The following is an 18608-nucleotide window of genomic DNA, read 5'->3' on the forward strand; positions in this document are numbered from 1 at the left end:
GCCATGAATTTCACAATTTTGGAAGAGGCACTCTTACTCATCATAACTATATACTAAGTTAGTTTATTTAATATCCAGGAGCAGAGAAGAAGATTTCCAAAGATCTAATGCATTTTCACTATATAATCAATAGAGCCCCGCCCTAACACCAGAACCCCTGCCCCTAGGGCCATGAATTTCACCATTTTGGAAGAGGCACTCTTACTCATCATAACTATATACTAAGTTAGTTTATTTAATACCCAGGAGCAGAGAAGAAGATTTTCAAAGAAATAATGCACTTTCACTAGATGATCTATATAGCCCCGCCCTAGCACCAGAACCCCTGACCCAGGGGCCATGAATTTCACAATTTTGGTAGAGGACTCAATGCCTATTACAATCATGCCAACAGTTTGACTGCTGATGTCCAGGAGTAAAGAAGAAGATTTTTAAAGATTGCATTAATTTTGGTGGTTTTAGCCCCACCCCTCAGGCCCCAGGGGGGCAGGGACCATGAAATTCACAATTTTTGTTCCCCTTCACCCATAGATGCTATATGCCAAATTTAGTTGAAATTGGTTGAGCGGTTTCAGAGAAGAAGCTAAAAATGTTCAAATGTTAACGCACATCGCACGACGCACGCCGACGGACAAAAACGGATAGCAATAGGTCACCTGAGTGACTCAGGTGACCTAAAAATCAGTAGATTTTGCATTTCTTAACATATCTGAAAAGCAAGAGAGATTTGTAAGCCAATAACAAGACACATGTATGTAGTCACTTGTCACACAGAAAAATCAAAAGAAAAGGAAAGCATAAAGGCAAGTGTGAGGCCAGGGCAAAGGGCAAAAGCCCAGGGCAAGCCAAGCACAAGGCAAGGACTAGGTGGAGAAGTCAATTTGAACACGTTGGCAAAAGCCAAAGGAAGATTTAATAGATGAAAGCCCCTGTCTTATTTTAAAATGAATTGCATAATACTCATTTACATGATATAAGAAATTATATGTTAACAACTTATATAATGAATGTTGACAAGATCCAAGTATTACACAAAAATTTAAATAAAATGCCAAATTAATAGTATTCAGTTTCTGTCCCTGCACTGGCCTGCTACATCCCACGACAGATTACTGCCCTATATCTTGTACATTAATTCAATGATCAATATACAACCTGAAGTGATAAAGATTTAATGTCCTGGTAGGATAATTTCAGGTCAATATTTCTTACTGAGCACAAGGCAATTTATTCAATATAAACTGATTTCTTGATTAAAATAGTTATTTCCAATCCTACAGGTTTGATAAATCTGGATTTGATTTACCTGTAGGCTTTTTGTGATAAATCTTGATTTGACTTACCTGTAGGCTTTTTGACTTACCTGACTTTTTGTGATAAATCTGGATTTGACTTACCTGTAGGCTTTTTGCATATTTTCCATTCAAATCCTCCTCTGTACATATTCTGTTCTATGGCACCAACAATTGGATTGGACTTTTCTTCTACATAAGCCTCAAATAAACTGTCATCTAAATCCACGTAGGTATCCTTAGCAGCCTAAAGGGTACAGAGAGTAAGAAATATTATAAATGTTGGGGTAAAAACATGTCTTTAGTTTAATATTATATATACCGATACATAATATAAAAAGACAATAATGTCACAAGTATTTTGTACAGTATCACATTTAACGGAGATGAAATTAATACACAAAGACATAGAACAATTACAAAAACACTTCAAATAACCAATAAAGCTAAAACAAAAATATGAAAACTTAAAACAATTTCATGCTTCATTTTAACTTCAACCATGCATACAATATCAGTCATAAATCTTGAACAAAATCAAAGACCTTTACTATAATATCTGAGTTTAGAATAATTTACCATTTAAAAAAAAAATACAAGCCATAATCTAAAGCAAGTGCTGTAGTAAAAATAAAATGTGATTGTGGGAACAACGGGAGGATAAAAAAAATGCTGGCAGTCTGGAAATGAAAAAAAAAAGAGTGAAAAGAGACACAGCGTTTTGGACACAATACTGAAATACAGACAAACATATGATACACAGAAAGCAGGGATGCTGAAATACATGTGATAGAACCTGATATCCTTCTTTTAGATCTGCCTTTTGGATGTTAGAAATATTTGTATTCTCTTCACTATCAGTCTGAAATGTGAGAGTCCCAAGAGAGTTACAAGTAGATAACAAAGCTCGATTGAAAGCCACAACAGATAGGATCCCAAGATTTGCGGGGTTGGGGAAAAAGGACAATGGGGTCTCTGTAAACAAACCAAGTAAAAGAAAACAACTACACTGAGAGAATGGTCAGTTACAAACAAGTTAAACAGTTATGATTTTTAGAACTTAAACTCAAGTAATGCTATACAGTGTCCTGTTCAGATTTGTTTATCTATATGTGTTGTGTTTCATTAATGTGCAAAATCTCTAAAATATCTGAGCTAAATAAAAATCACACTCATTAAAACAGGGTACCCTTTTCAGTTCAAAAATAAAATTCACAAAATTCTACATATAAAAAAATTCTACATTTGGCTATTGTGTTCATTACATCTGTAATGTTATTTTTATGGATTGAGAGTCTGTTCACTGTTTACCAACCCTCTACGTTTAAATCATAAACACACACACAAGTATACTCTTATTATCATCTTTTGGTATGAAGCTAACTACATGTATACTAGAGATATCAGCTTGTGCTCCATCAACCTCTACTTTGCACTACTGGTTTCTCTTTTCCCCTAAGCCACAATTAATAACCTCTCCCCTGGTCTGTGGGAGGACAGAGTTACCTACCCTGAGGGCTTTCTCCATCTCTACATAGCCGTGTTTGTTGAGGTTCTCGACCAGACGTGGAATCACTCTCACCATCGTATGATTACAGTTACTTAACATGATTATCAGGCGCTTGTCCTAAAACAATCAAAATAAAACAATTTACATTGATAATAGACTAAAGGTTCTCTGCAAATCCATTTTTCCTTTTCAAAGTTCTGTGTGATGAAATAAAAGCAAAAAAGCTATGTCAACAAAAGCTCCCAACTTTAACAAATACAAACCTTTGACAATAATTTTATTCATAACAGTTTACAGTCATTGCTATCCTACACGTACCTTATTTTTTAAGTTTTTTGATTCTTTAATTAAGATTTCAGTAAAAAAAATCATTTCTGCAAAAGAAATCTTACTAATAGCGGTATTTTATCTTCCAGGATGGGTGCTGTGGTGTCCTCTGGTGATATCACTTTTTTCCCTCCCTTAAATCTGTTAAAAAAAAAATGTCATCAGTGTAGGGAAATAAACTCTACTTTACAAAGAAGCTTACTAATTCAGTACCTCAATTATTTATCAAGATAAAGGCCTTATCTAAATCAAAGAATTTCCTGAGATGGTACTTTTTGGTAGAGATCTCTGGGGGGTCAAAAGCAAGTTTATGAAGACAGGGGGAGAAGGCTTGTAGAAGCTGTGTACACAGAGCTGTGGCATCCTTCTGTATAGTTCTCTGGGCAAAAATCTGTATGGGAAAAGTTTTCTTTGTGTAAAAGTTATTCTGTGAAATAATCTATATGCACTTGCTTGAATTAGTTCTTCAGGATGAGTGTAGGATTCTAACAGGATGTCGATTTTATATAAAAAACAAGACTTAACAATACTCAATGTATCTAACAACAATACTTAATTTATATATAACTTCACTATGTATATATTCACTATGTCACATGATCTTGACTATTTATAGTAACACTGACCTCTGGTTCCCCCGACTTGTTCTGAACCACCACTTCATGGAGATGATGTATCGTCTCATTCACAATATTCTCAAAAAGAGCAGGCTGTGAGAAAACAATATTTAATGATAAGGAAAGACTGGTTATGCCTCTTTGCTAAAAAACATGTCAACTTACCTGGTAATTCACTGTGGATTCTGACATGTACAAGTTTATGTCAACAAAATACAACTATTAAAAAGTCTAACCAGTTGAGTTGTGCCCCCTGATTCATCATCCGTGTCCACCACCCAAGTCTCTTTAGTATGAAGCTGCTTCACATCTGGAAAAGATAAGACACTCACCTCAGTTTTACAATCCATTATTCACAAATCTGTACCTGTAATCATTGAAGTGTATCCCTGAGCCAGTGAGTCACTTAAGCTTACCCATCCCCCTCTCCCCCCCCTTTTTTTTTTATACAATTTACCTGTATATATCCTTTTTGTGGAACTAATGCCTTGCACTTCTGGTTGAAACACTGGCTTAAAAAAATAATTCTTTTTTCTTATACCTGTTTATGTCTACCAATTTTTTTTTTGTTCTTTGAAGTCCACTCAGAATTAAGATCAAATCTGTGTATAGCACCTCTGTATATACTTAAACATGTATACAGTCACACTTCATCACACTCAGAATTAAGATCAAATCTGTATATAGCACCTCTGTACATACTTAAACATGTATACAGTCACACTTCATCACACTCAGAATTAAGATCAAATCTGTGTATAGTACCTCTGTACATACTTAAACATGTATACAGTCACACTTCATCACACTCAGAATTAAGATCAAATCTGTGTATAGTACCTCTGTACATACTTAAACATGTATACAGTCACACTTCATCACACTCAGAATTAAGATCAAATCTGTATATAGCACCTCTGTACATACTAAAACATGTATACAGTCACACTTCATCACACTCAGAATTAAGATCAAATCTGTATATAGCACCTCTGTACATACTTAAACATGTATACAGTCACACTTCATCACACTCAGAATTAAGATCAAATCTGTGTATAGTACCTCTGTACATACTTAAACATGTATACAGTCACACTTCATCACACTCAGAATTAAGATCAAATCTGTATATAGCACCTCTGTACATACTTAAACATGTATACAGTCACACTTCATCACACTCAGAATTAAGATCAAATCTGTGTATAGTACCTCTGTACATACTTAAACATGTATACAGTCACACTTCATCACACTCAGAATTAAGATCAAATCTGTGTATAGTACCTCTGTACATACTTAAACATGTATACAGTCACACTTCATCACACTCAGAATTAAGATCAAATCTGTGTATAGTACCTCTGTACATACTTAAACATGTATACAGTCACACTTCATCATTCAGTATTCAAAATTAACTTTTTTTAAAACAAATTTAAATACAAAATGTAAACTATCACAAATTTCAATTTGAATGTGTACTAAATAACTGTCCTTGTTAGGGACTTCCTCCTCTAACTGACCTGCTATAGCCTGCTTGAGAAGTGTAAACATGCAGTTTGTCCTGATGTCCAGAGCCAGATCCTGTATCAATATTGGTGAATCACCCGGTAAATCTAGGAAGGACAGTGAATTCACACAGAACCTATAAATCCGAGATACAACAATGTTATTGATGTTAACATCATTTGGATGTGAGTCATAGGGGTAGAAGAGAAAATTACTAATTCTAAAATTCCTCTCTGAATTTATAAATTTCTTTTCCTGACCTACTTCTTTTTACTAATATCAGAATCATTCACCATCATGAATTCTCTGGTATAAACCAGTCTTTTTCAGGGTTCTTTTCTTTCTTAAAAATAAAGGTTATTAACCTGACATGTCTAACACTAGATGGCAGCCAGCCTCCGGGAATATCACTGCATGGGGCGGGCCACTTTCCATATGTATCACGAATCTCCTTAGGAATATTTTCTAGAGATTCTGGTAAAAATGCTGCTCGCACCAAATTGGAAAATAGACTTATCAAATCAGTAACCATTTGCTGAAAAAGAAACATAAAAAGGAAATACAGTAAAACCAAGAAGTCCAGAAGAGGCAGTTAAATTCCAAGTTGACGGAATTTGAAATAGAATAAAACTTGACTTGATAAAATGAAATACTAGTACCTTAAACTTGCTGTGTTTGCTTGTATCCACTTTATACTGTTTATCTGATGTCTACAAGGTAAAAAAAAAAAAAAAAAAACTTAGATTACAAAATAAACCAACTGAAGTAGTTCTAATGGTATTTATAACCTCCTAAGTCACTGAAGTGTGAAATATAGGTCAGATAGAGCATCCAGTTTATGCATAAGACACATTTATTTTAAAAAGCTTGGTGTAACCCCTTTGTTCATCAATTGCAAAAAAGAAAAAGAAAAAGAAAACTTGAAAAACAAACAACTGGGAACCTGCTTAAATATTGTCATTAATCAAAGTCCCTCCAGTATATATGATGTCAGATGAATTTCACAAAATCTAACATTGGTTAGAGCATTCATACAAGTACATGTACATGTCTCATTTGTAAATCTCTTGTAAAAAGGTAAAAGTAATTCTAAATGCTGTACTAGATCAGAGTCACTCAACAATAACTACTTCCTATGTTTAAGCTTGGTTTAGACCACTTGCGATTAGTCAATTTTAAAACGTAAGTCATATGCAGCATCCTTAGCAGTGTTCATAACAATTTCTGGATCAAAATTTTTAACCAGTCAACTGATGTTGATTAGAATTGGTGTCAGTGATGCAAAAAAAAATTACCAATAATTCATACCACTAAAGAGAGGCTCACCAAAATCTGCTTTACTACTGCATAATATAAAGTGGGCTGATGATAACCTTTTCACTCATTTCAATGCAGAGTTTTAATTAAGTACAAACACTGTATATAAGCTGTAACTTGAGAACCAATAAAAACATAGCAAACCTCTTTAGTGTTGACAAAGAGTGACCCGGAGAAGTAGGCCTGACCCAGTTTCCAGAAGTCTGGTATATTGTCCAGCATCAAGTTGGTCAGTTCCTCCACAAACAGAATCTTCTGAGGGGTACCTGACTTCCAGCCTAGGAGACAACAGTCAAATGTTACAGAATAGGACATGACAGTTAAATATAACAGCCTAGGAGACAATGGTCAAATGTTACAGAATAGGACATGACAGTTAAATATAACAGCCTAGGAGACAATGGTCAAATGTTACAGAATAGGACATGAGAGTTAAATATAACAGCCTAGGAGACGACAGTCAAATGTTACAGAATAGGACATGACAGTTAAATATAACAGCCTAGGAGATGATAGTCAAATGTTACAGAATAGCAGATTTGTCGAAATCCGTCGGTCCTGTCGGCAAGGCCGGTAAAAATTTGTCTGGACCGACAACTTTTAAGAAAACGTCGGTCCAGATGACCGTTTGAAAAAATCGAGCGTGATGCAAATTTATTAAAGGTCGGGATCGGGATGCGCAGATGAAGGTCAGAAACACAGAAAAAAAGGCCGCGTACGCGGCATGTTGACGATATCCAATTAAGTTTGTTATAGCAAAGTCATAAAACATGACACTTATGTCTTTTTTTAAAGACTTGTAAGATTGAAGGCTGTTGAAAATAACCCAGGGCACTTTGGTGCTGTTATTCATATGACTTTCACAGTGTCAAAATAAGGTACATGTATCTGGTCTGAGAAAACTTTGACTGGTCCAACAGAACATTTGACTTTGTCAGACCAAATGTCTGAGAATGATCTAAAAATTTCGACAAGTCTGCAGAATAGGACATGACAGTTAAATATAACAGCCTAGGAGACAATAGTCAAATGTTACAGAATAGGACATGACAGTTAAATATGACAGCCTAGGAGACAATAGTCAAATGTTACAGAATAGGACATGACAGTTAAATATAACAGCCTAGGAGACAATAGTCAAATGTTACAGAATAGGACATGACAGTTAAATATGATAGCCTAGGAGACGATAGTCAAATGTTACAGAATAGGACATGACAGTTAAATATAACAGCCTAGGAGACAACAGTCAAATGTTACAGAATAGGACATGACAGTTAAACATTACAGCCTAGGACATAACAATCAAACATTACAGCCTAGGACATAACTATCAAACATTACAGCCTAGGACATAACTATCAAACATTACAGCCTAGGACATAACTATCAAACATAACAGCCTAGGACATAACAGTCAAACATTACAGTCTATGACATAACTATCAAACATTAAAGCCTAGGACACATCAGCTAAATGTTAAAGCCTAAGACATAACCATCAAACATTACAACTCAAACAAATCTTTCAAAAGTCAATAGATTCCAATGGAACTTGACATTTCACTGACAAGCATGCTACATTTGTATATTGTGTCAAACTAATGTACAGCTAAATTGAATTAGAACTTGACATTTTCACTTATGAGAGCACCATTCTCAATTATATTTGAGTAGTCTGGGTGAAAAAAAAATTTCTACTTACCCGTCTGATCTGATGTAGACTTGACACTGGAGTTTGTATCCCTCACCTTCCCTACAATTTAAGAGTCCAACTTCAAGGAATAGTTATTGAAAACATTCTCTAGGTTTGCTACTCATACTGACCATCAATAATTCAAAGCAAATCAGATCCATTTATTTACATAAAAAATCTGAAAATTATAACATGTACCAACAAAGAAGTGAACGTTGTATATGTACCTTGTGGGACTGCTAATGGACTCTTGGCAATATTACCACTATCTCCGTCAGCTAAACTGTTGGCTTCTGTCAAAAAAACAAAACAACTTTGAATGATTACCTAGTATACGGCTGATGTTAATTGTAATCTTTGTCTTGTCATTGACAAGTTTTCTTACTGAAATGTCTTTGCAGACATATGAAAGAATAAAGTTAAAATGAAAAGTAATTTAATTTCAATTGATGTATACTGAAACAATAGTTTTTTCAATATTCTTACTTTGTTTCTTGTACATTCTGTAACAAATGTAATGTATTTATTCTAAGTGGATGATGTTTAGCTGATTCTGTCTTAAAACAGAAATTTCTTCCTGAATCTGTTCTAAATGGGAAATGTAAACATGAATCTGTTCTAAGTGGGTTATGGCTACCTGAATCTGTTCATAGTGGGTAATGTTTACCTAAATCTGTTCTAAGTATATAATATCTACCTGAATCTGTTCATAGTGGGTAATGTTTACCTAAATCTGTTCTAAGTATATAATATCTACCTGAATCTGTTATAAGTGGGAAATGTCTACCTGAATCTGTTCTAAGTGGGAAATGTTTATCTGTTATAAGTCGGTAATGTCTACCTGAATTGTTCTAAGTGGGTTATATTAACCTAAACCTCTTCTAAGTGGGTAATGTCTATCTGAATCTGTTATAAGCAGGAAATGTCTATCTGAATCTGTTATAAGTTGTTAATGACTACCTGAATCTGTTCTGACTTTTTAGTTTTTTACTACAGACCTTCCTGTATGTGGTCGTCCTTACACTTGGTCAGTATTCCTATCAGCCATTTTTGTTGATTCACCAGACATTCCCAGGCTGGGTCACCCTCACACCCCAGACTGATCAAATACCTGTAACAGGTAACTGTCTACTTATGTTACCACCTTAATTCAACAAAAAGTCAACCTAGCACAAATTCATAAATTTACACATATTGAAAATACACTACTGTAATATTGTTAATTTTATTTACATTATTTTCTACCACTGAACCTTGATCTTTTATATGTAATCTTAGACAGAGTGTTATCAATCTGACCTGATTAATTTCTTCTTGATCTTTTATAAGTAATCTTAGACAGAGTGTCATCAATCTGACCTGATTAATTTCTTCTGTTCTTCCAAAGGTGTGGGTAATTCTAGCAACTTGGTATGCAACATGTCTCGGAATGTGTTAATTCGACTTTCAACATCATTATACACTGTAGAGATATAGAATATTTATAGAATCTCCCATGGTTTGTGGTTGGATATGATTTTTTATTCAACGAGTTGTGTGTTTTTATCCCCGAGCCTTGGCAAGGGGATAAAAACACACAATTAGATAAAAAATCATATCTAACCACAAACCATGGGAGATTCTTTTTATCACATGTTTTACACTTACTATTTTATGTTTTATACTGTTTTGTATGTAAATAAACAATATTTGACTTGATCAAATCCATGCAAAACCATTGTGAGGTCACAACCGTGGATATGAAAATGTTATCCTATGAGCTATATCCACTGTATAAAGGACTATACATGTGATATAAATCAGGGCTTGAAATTTTCCTGGAAATCCCACTAGCCCAGGGGCTACTAATCAGGAAAAAATTACTAGCCCAAACCTCAAACTAACTAGCCCAACAATTTTTTTATGCAAAATGAAAACAAAACAAGTTAAAGTTTCAAATTTTTTGGTGACAGAAACAAATTAAACTAGTTTAATTTTATAGAAAAAAGAAAGTAAACTGACGAGAATTTTTTTCTGTTCTGCTAGTCCGACGGATTATCATTTCGTTTAAATAAGCTAGCCTGAGTCTCAAAATAACTAGCCCCGGGTGTCGGGCTACCGTATATTTCAACCCCTGTAAATATTTATATTTACATTTAAAGAACACCATGTATAGGAATGCATTCTCAACCAAGCTCAACACCAAGTTGGCAATATTAACTGTATGTTTGCAGTGGGAGAGACTATATATATCATTCTGAAGTATATGCATGTATGTCCCTTTGCTCTCCTCAAATTTTACAGATACATTTTATACATCAAACCAAAGGAATTTTTTTCATCCCTCACAAATATCCAGCATTTCCAATACCGATAGCATGAGAAAGTAATAAATAGTGCAATGTCACTAACCTCTTTTGAATACCTGTACTTGAGTATCAGCAAATAATGACCGGGCCCTAACATAGTCATTTATTACTAAACTGTAATCACCCTGAAATTAAACATATCATTATAATAAGGATTTAAATACATGTATAATACAAATCAGCATGCTCTTTTTTTAAAATTAAGAAGATAATGTTCATCACAATTGCTTATACATGTGAGAAATGTCACATTGTGGAATGTGGAATGAACATTTTCCTCGTTATCTCAAATTCAATGGGACCGAGAGAAAAATTCGAGCTATCCAAGGGTTCGAGATATCGAGGGTAAAATACTTAATATACAAGGGTGGATCCAAGTGTGTGTGTGTGTTGGGGGGAGGGGGGGGGTTACAGTAAAATTCTTCACAAATTACGAGTAAAATTCTTCGCAATTTGCAAATAAATTTGTTTATTTTGAACTTTTTCCACATTCAGTTATATACAACTTATTCACCTTTTTTATATTTCTGTCTATATTTAGCGGGAGATAAAACAGGAACTTGAATCTTTGGAGCACGCTCAATGCATTCCTTGTGGAGTCAGCTTTATCTTTTCTCCCCAGGACTTCCTGAAACAGGCCATCAGCACAAGACTTTGCCTCTGAAATAATTCAAATTTTAACATCAATTTGCTTCTTCAAAGTTGCTTGAATTATCTGCCCTTTAGAGCTGTGCAAATTATTTTAATACCAATTTTCACATTAAAAAAATTAAATAAAAATAAAATGCTACTAACGCATTAACAACACAGCGTAGGAACTGACAGCATCTCCTCTCAGATCATCAATACAAAACTGCTGATACATGGCTACAAAATAACAGTGAAGATAAGTGGATCTGATCTCTGGTGATTTGATTTACTCCAATCATACTTGTTATTTTGCTTTGATGACTTACCATCCAGGCTCTCTAGACAGTCCAGTGTAGAGGACAAGTTAGATTTGACAAATGCGATTGGTCCCTCGGATCTTTGGGTGGCTCTTCTCTTCATGTAGGCAAGTCCAGCCTTCAGGTCATCAAAACTACAAACCAAAAAAATAAACAAATAAAAACAATCTATTATCTTATCAATTATCAAAAAAGTATTTATAAAAGCATATCAACTTTGAAAAAAAAAGAGCTTTTCAAAATAAAACATGTATTTCAACTGGCATATTTCCCTTATTTTTTTAATTTCTATTTTTATTTTTTTTAAAGATATTTTGATTGATGAAGTAACATTAAATGTTGATGTATGACCTTGTACTGTGGTGGTTCTCAAGTAGGTACCAGGCTGGAGAAAAATTCTCCAGGGACAAGTTACCAGATGCTGTAATAAATATACATTACTCAATGATCAATTATAAGTGATATAAGTATATTATAAGTAATAAGTTATAAAGTTAGCAAATTATAAGTAATAAATATGCATTACTCAATGATCAATTATAAGTGCATCCATGTTCTAATTTTATAGGATGCTCAGTAGTAGAAAAGTTTGTATACCAGAACATTTCAGTTTTTTACTTGATTAAATTTGAATTAGATGAAAAAAGATTTCATTGCATCTATCGATCTTACTTACCCTCTGGAAATAGTTCCAAAAGTTCATCTTCTTTATATTTCGCACTAAAATTTACAAATAACATTTTTATTCAGTGTGTAATATAAATCCAGTAGCTCAGAGAAGTACATTGTATTTTTCTGGCCACAAATCACCATCAGAAGAAGAAGAAGAAGAAGAAATCACCACCATGTACATCACTAAAGGAAAGCAGCCATTTGTTAAACAAGTACTTTCCATACATCTACAGATATTTTTGCTTTCATATAAATCTAGAGTTATATTATACTTTGTAGAATCCCTGATGGAGCTTATTCTTGATACAGCTAAACTTTGGTATGTTGAACACGGATATCTCGAATACCGTGGATATGCCAAAGTGATTTGAAAGTCCCAACCCCTTATTCTTTAAATATTTAACCATGGATATCTCAAATCTTTAGATATCTGGACGTTTTTTTTTCTAGGTCCCATTGAGTTCGAGATAACGAGGTTTGACTATTTACATTTGCTGTGTTTTTTAACTGAAGTAACTACAAAATTGATTTGAATGCCATTTTTGCAAGTCACATGTATTAAAATAAACAGAAAAACTCACAGTTTTTAACCACTGTTGTTTACATACATTTGAAAAAATATATACAAAAAATGTTTTCAATTACTTTATCTTGGTCTAATCGATCTTATTGAACTTAGATGTTCCAAATCTGCTACCCTGTTTGAGAAGCAGTAGTGGATTCGGAACGTCTAATTTTAACTAGATTTGGTCTAATATAACATTAAAAATACTTACATATAAATATATTTCAAATTGTGTCATTTACAGTTGGTTTCAGTTTATTTTTATATTTTATATTAAAGGGCAGATCAATCTGACTGCAAAAAACTACCATGGAATTAGAACTCTTCAGTGAGCAGTGTTTAGAGTTTCCTTAAACATGTACAATGTAAATATAAGGATTTGTTTGTTTGGTTTGTAAAATGTTTTTGTATGTAAATCACATAGACCTACACTAGATCGTCATGAAATATGCCTTAATATGACAAATCTATAACCTACATCTGTACTAATTGTAGAAGTTTCTTAAATAAGAGCACATACAGCAAATCTTATTTTAACAAATCCATTGCCAAGCAAAATCATTGAAGACTTGCTGTAAGCTAAAATAATGACTAACAAAAACATAAATATCATTCAAAAATTTTTCATTCATACAAAGGAGAAAACTAAAGTTTAAAGAGATAAATTTATGACTGATGTAAAACCTTGAAAATAAACTCATTCATACATTTCAGTACTTGAATTGTTATATTTAACAGTAATATAACAAGCACATGCTATTTAAAAAGGTCCAAAAAACAGTCACATTGACTTTCCTTTAAAGAAAGTAAACTAGGGATGGCAATCAAATACAAAATTATCAAATACAAAATTGTCAACTGGTCAAAAGCAACACAGTTTACTGATTTATCATATCAAAATACACATTTTCTTGACATATTGATATCTCATGTAAAGTCCCTTCATATGCACAAAAGACCCCCCCCCCCCCCAAAAAAAAAAAATCAGAGATATTCTTAATTAATTTCTCAGACCAGATATCACAAGTTCAATCTGCATTTTCACCATCATCAGAACAATCAATTACGGTACCAGATAATTAACATTTTTTTGTTAAAAATATAATTTGATTGATAACTGCAGAGGATACACATACAAGATACACATTGAAGGCAGTTTACACAATACCTTTACAGTTCTCAGCAGTGACTTGCCTAATTTTTATGGAATACTGCATAGGTTTTAAAGAAATTTTATTCAACTACACACACTTTTTTTAAAATAATGAATTTACAGAATTTGCATTCAATTAATTTATCTGACTGGGTAAATGGTTAACTCATTACCAATTGCCATCCCTAGAATGAACACATGCTTATTATTACATTTTGGAATTTAAGATCCTGTAAGAAAGAGTTTTGAACAGTTATTGGAATTAAAATAGAACTGATCTTCTATCATGCAAGTCTAACACTGACATTGTCTGTCGTTTATTTACCTATCTTGGTATGTAATTGTTTCAGTAGAAGCGGGGGCATCGGTATCCTGTACAGTTATTCTTTGAAGTAAAACCATCAAGTCAAATACTATTACTACATTTACCAGAGTGCTATATATGTATGAAATCTTTCAAGCAAATTTTGATGTCTTTCTCATTTTTCAAATTAATTTATGATGAATGGCTAAAACCTTGAACAGATTTAATCACTAAATGTGTATACAAGATAGCTTAGGAGTACTTACTGAATGCCTTCATCTGAAATTCCAAGTGGATCATCATCATCTTTAGAAAACAGAGGAAGTTGTGTGTGTAGTCGACGAACATTGACGGTTTGTGATTCATCAATCCAAATGGCTGAATCCTGAAGTGGACCTTCAATAACAAAAATACAACAACATATTGAAATCAGAAAAAAAGTTTTTGTTCCCAAACCATAACTGTTTACCAAATTTGCAGTGTCATTGTTAATGCAGAATGAAAAATGTTTAAATTTTTTTGGTACCATTTAGCAATTTTCAGGTCTCCCTTTGCTCACATATCTCTGAAAAATTTATCATTACGTACAAAAGATCCTGGACCCAATCTCCAGTTCTTACACACAATTTAATTATCTTTCCCAGTTATAACCCAATTTTGGTAAAATATTCATAAAAGTTAAATGAGTGGTATTGCTAATCCTTTTTTTTATTGGCTCTTACATTTTACAAATTAAGATAAAATACAAACATGTAACATTGCAGAAGGAATATACAGTACAATTCGTTTATTATCATAGTTTATTTGTCAGGCCAAAACTTTATAATAAGCAACTTTTATAATAACCATAGTTGGCTGAAATTCATGTCGGACGTTTGACATGATACGATGTTTGTGTAAATTATTGGGTGTATACATGTTACGTTACATATAATTTCCATTTTTTTTCCAATTAACTATGAACATTGATCCTGACACCAAGCGTAAGAAAGTTTGGGTTAATACTGACACTAAATTTAGTTTCAACACATTTGGTGAAACGATTCATTACGAACCTCCTATTCAGGATTAACGTAAGAAGAAAATAAATCATGAAAAATAAGAGTTCGTGTTAGTCTGTCATGTACTTCATGAAATATACAGACTTCATGTAAATCGCTCAGGTAAGTGCACTGAAGTGTGACTAATCTCCCCAGTCTTTCACTATCGGCAAATTTCAAACTGAAAAATCAAGCCATTGTGTATAGACAAGCGACAGTGCATGAACCACAGGTGTAGATAGGTGTTATCTTTTGTTTTGTTGATTGTCCCAAGAGTGAAAAGGTGTGAAAAAAAATATTACGGACGAAAATTTTCTATTATAGTAAGCGAAGTGTATACTTTTACCTATGATAATAACAGACGAAACTTATAATGAATTATTAAGAAATGGTTTTGTGTTTCAACTATCTATGATAAAAAAAGAAGTATGATATAAAACCGGTATGATAAAAAACGAATTGTACTGTATAATGATTATTGCTTAAAATTATCTTATATAATAAAAAAGGTATTGCTAATCTTGCTGTTAATCAAGTGAACCCAAACAAAAATGGGACATTTTTATGACTGTGACAAATTGTATTAGTTTTTAAAAATCTGGTTATATGAAAGCTGTATGCTACAACTACAGGAAATGTACAGCACAGCACATTCATCGAATGAATTTCAGGGATCTCACACACCTAACCAAACATTTCTGATGTCTATCAATCTGAGTACATTTGCACTAGTGTGATACCATGTATATGCCTATATGGTAGGCACCTGAATGAATTCCTAACTTACCAATCTGGACAAAATATCCTTTAAAACCTACAGTACAGCTTCCAACCCCTCCTGAATTTGTTTTAACTATGATATCTCCCTTTCCTTTCCCTGGCCCAGTCCGAGCGATGATCTTGCTGGAGGATTTCCATTCCGCTGTTAACACACAGTTCACTCCACAGATATACAAATCTATAATTATGGAAGTTTAAAATGAAGTGCATTTCATACCAACTGCAAGGTTAAAGGGTGGCAAAACTAAGTGTTAATAACTATCAAATCCAGAGGGTTGAAATAAAACAAGATTTGCGGAATTATACATTGCCATTATGGCAAGATTACTCATGTGATCATAAAAAGTGGAACATCTTTTTTTTCATACCAGAGACATACACATGCAGAAAAAAATACATAGTAAATCTAGCATGATTAGGGTCATAAAGTTTATTCAGTATATTTAAAAATAAAAAAAAAAACTTTTAAATATAAAACCATGGCTTTTTCAAAGTTTTGATATATTTCTTGTTTTCCCTTATGATGAAAAAAAAATTCCATGAGGAATATTGCTACAAAATTTGAGTTAAAAATCCTATACCTATGCAACCTATTTAAAACTATTGTAATATATGGAACATTTACAAGAAAGGTTACATCAATTAACAAACTTTAAAGATACTATTGATCTTTTAGTTGTAAGCCATTATTTTTTAAATACCTTGACCTATTCAGAGAAAAATACTAGTTCTGGGCCCAGTGACTGAAAAATCATATTGCAATATACACGTATTACAATATTAAGGATGACTGAACTTAAGGACACGTGAAATAAACTTTCAAAATGAGCAATTTTCTTTAAATTGCAGAAATGGTCAACATCCAATCTGCAACTTTGCGTAATTACATTTAATAAGAGTATGTATTTACGAATACGAATCTGTTTTCACAGGCTGGGGTCATCATTATTTCTTGAATCTCCATAAAATAATGAGGACGCCCACTTTTACACTGACTAAATGCATAGCCAGCACATGTTTGTCTATTGTTCTCCATTAGTATTGTATATTTGCATTAATAAAGTTGTGTCAAAAGGAGATTAACATACAAAGATGCACTTATGGTTTAAAAGAGAAAAAAAAAACCCTGCTTCTTCTTACATTTTCTCTTCTCTTTTGTAAACAAGGGTTGTGATATGTTTAATTTCATAATTCACCATCTGATTTCTTACTTCAGGTAACTTTGTGAATATGTACTAAATTCCATCACCATGATCACGTGAGCAAGTGTGGAGTAACATGTTATGTATTAACTAGGACATTGTGTTCGAACACATTTTAAAATTGTCCGGCATTGATTTAAAAATCTTCTGTACTTTGCAAGTCATTTTCAATTGAACATACCTCTAATGTTATGAAATATATTGGAATAAAACCTTTATCTATTGATTAAAAAATTATTCAAAATTTGTTATTTGCACTGCTTATACTCTTTATCTTATCCATGACCCAAACCATTACATTCCTCCCTCCTTAAATTGTCTTCGCCCTTGAAGACACAACCCAAGTTTTTATTGCCCCTAGCAGGACTTTCACCTGCAAAGTCCAGAGGTGGTCAACAGCATCAAACCTGTAACAGGAAAGGAGAAAATGTATGGCTGGACCGGGAATCAAACCCAGGACCCCTGTATCACTGAACAGGTGCTCTACCTACTGAGCTATCCAGGCCAATAAGCACAGCTCAAACCATTACACATGCATTAATATTAAAGTTGTGGAAATAATGGGTCTATTAAATTCAAGCATATTCGAGTCGAAAAGTTTAAAGTAGACTATCACTGGTTCCAAAAATTCATTGTTTTCCAAAATAAAAACATTAAGGTTTGTGAAAAGAGTTAGATGTAGACTATGCCTTTACACTTCTCTAAAGAGAATAATGAGTAATGTCTTATACCGATTAAGTCCTTGGGATCTTTTCCAAGATTCTCTCCCCTAATGGTAATTCTTGTTCCAGGTGGCCCTTCTTTGGGAGAAACTCCCGTGACAAGTGGTGCTCCTCCTTTTGGCATATCTGGTATTTATTTCATTATTCTTACTTGATCTGTAATATAACAATCCATGAATGTTTAACCGAGGAAATTCGATCGGAAACCAATATCCTGCGACAAAACCTCAAACATTTATTGAAAACAAAATAAAAGCTTACAAAGAATATGTTATAAACACTATTTCTTATTCATATCTTTCTGCATATACTAATTTATTTCCACGACCTCTTAAATAACATAAATATACTGAAGATGGGTGTTCCTTCTCCAATAAGAGAGGTATAGGAAAAGTCTAGAAAAGTTCCGAGGAATAAAGCGTAAAAAACAACCTGTACATATACTTTTCGTGCAAATCGAAATTAATCGCCCAGGTATCTTGCTCAAGTTTGAGTATTTTTTTTTTATCAAAGGTATGTACTTTCAAATTAATGTTATTCTTTCAATATATTTTTATTCCGTAATTTTCAAGCAAACGTAAAAAAAAAATAATTAAATAAA

At 33.2% G+C, this 18608-nt stretch overlaps 1 protein-coding gene across 5 annotated transcripts in view; it reads right to left on the bottom strand.

The window, feature by feature from the left end:
- Nucleotides 1-18320, bottom strand: part of LOC133197705 (exocyst complex component 2-like) — an 83065-nt gene extending 64745 nt beyond the window's left edge. Inside the window, exons 1-26 of one of the 5 annotated variants that reach the window (XM_061333864.1) lie at nucleotides 18269-18320; nucleotides 18017-18163; nucleotides 16091-16261; nucleotides 14530-14659; nucleotides 14285-14344; nucleotides 12246-12289; nucleotides 11921-11990; nucleotides 11579-11703; nucleotides 11418-11489; nucleotides 11137-11282; nucleotides 10666-10747; nucleotides 9634-9736; nucleotides 9273-9385; nucleotides 8502-8567; nucleotides 8284-8334; nucleotides 6723-6856; nucleotides 5921-5971; nucleotides 5627-5796; nucleotides 5276-5397; nucleotides 3983-4056; nucleotides 3756-3839; nucleotides 3402-3520; nucleotides 3195-3270; nucleotides 2803-2919; nucleotides 2089-2154; nucleotides 1398-1539 (exon numbers count right to left, since the gene is read on the bottom strand). In XM_061333864.1, the coding sequence (XP_061189848.1) occupies nucleotides 1398-1539; nucleotides 2089-2154; nucleotides 2803-2919; nucleotides 3195-3270; nucleotides 3402-3520; nucleotides 3756-3839; nucleotides 3983-4056; nucleotides 5276-5397; nucleotides 5627-5796; nucleotides 5921-5971; nucleotides 6723-6856; nucleotides 8284-8334; nucleotides 8502-8567; nucleotides 9273-9385; nucleotides 9634-9736; nucleotides 10666-10747; nucleotides 11137-11282; nucleotides 11418-11489; nucleotides 11579-11703; nucleotides 11921-11990; nucleotides 12246-12289; nucleotides 14285-14344; nucleotides 14530-14659; nucleotides 16091-16261; nucleotides 18017-18131 (2503 nt within the window). In that variant the 5' untranslated portion in view covers nucleotides 18132-18163; nucleotides 18269-18320. The remainder of the gene's footprint in view (nucleotides 1-1397; nucleotides 1540-2088; nucleotides 2155-2802; nucleotides 2920-3194; nucleotides 3271-3401; nucleotides 3521-3755; nucleotides 3840-3982; nucleotides 4057-5275; nucleotides 5398-5626; nucleotides 5797-5920; nucleotides 5972-6722; nucleotides 6857-8283; nucleotides 8335-8501; nucleotides 8568-9272; nucleotides 9386-9633; nucleotides 9737-10665; nucleotides 10748-11136; nucleotides 11283-11417; nucleotides 11490-11578; nucleotides 11704-11920; nucleotides 11991-12245; nucleotides 12290-14284; nucleotides 14345-14529; nucleotides 14660-16090; nucleotides 16262-18016; nucleotides 18164-18268) is intronic. The other 4 variants (XM_061333863.1, XM_061333865.1, XM_061333867.1 and 1 more) reach the window with 4 other exon arrangements.
- Nucleotides 18321-18608: the final 288 nt, after the last annotated feature.

Source organism: Saccostrea echinata, unplaced genomic scaffold, assembly GCF_033153115.1.
Source record: "Saccostrea echinata isolate AGI-Se365-2 ecotype Australia unplaced genomic scaffold, CSIRO_AGI_Sech_v1 ptg000030l, whole genome shotgun sequence".
NCBI lineage: Eukaryota > Metazoa > Mollusca > Bivalvia > Ostreida > Ostreidae > Saccostrea > Saccostrea echinata.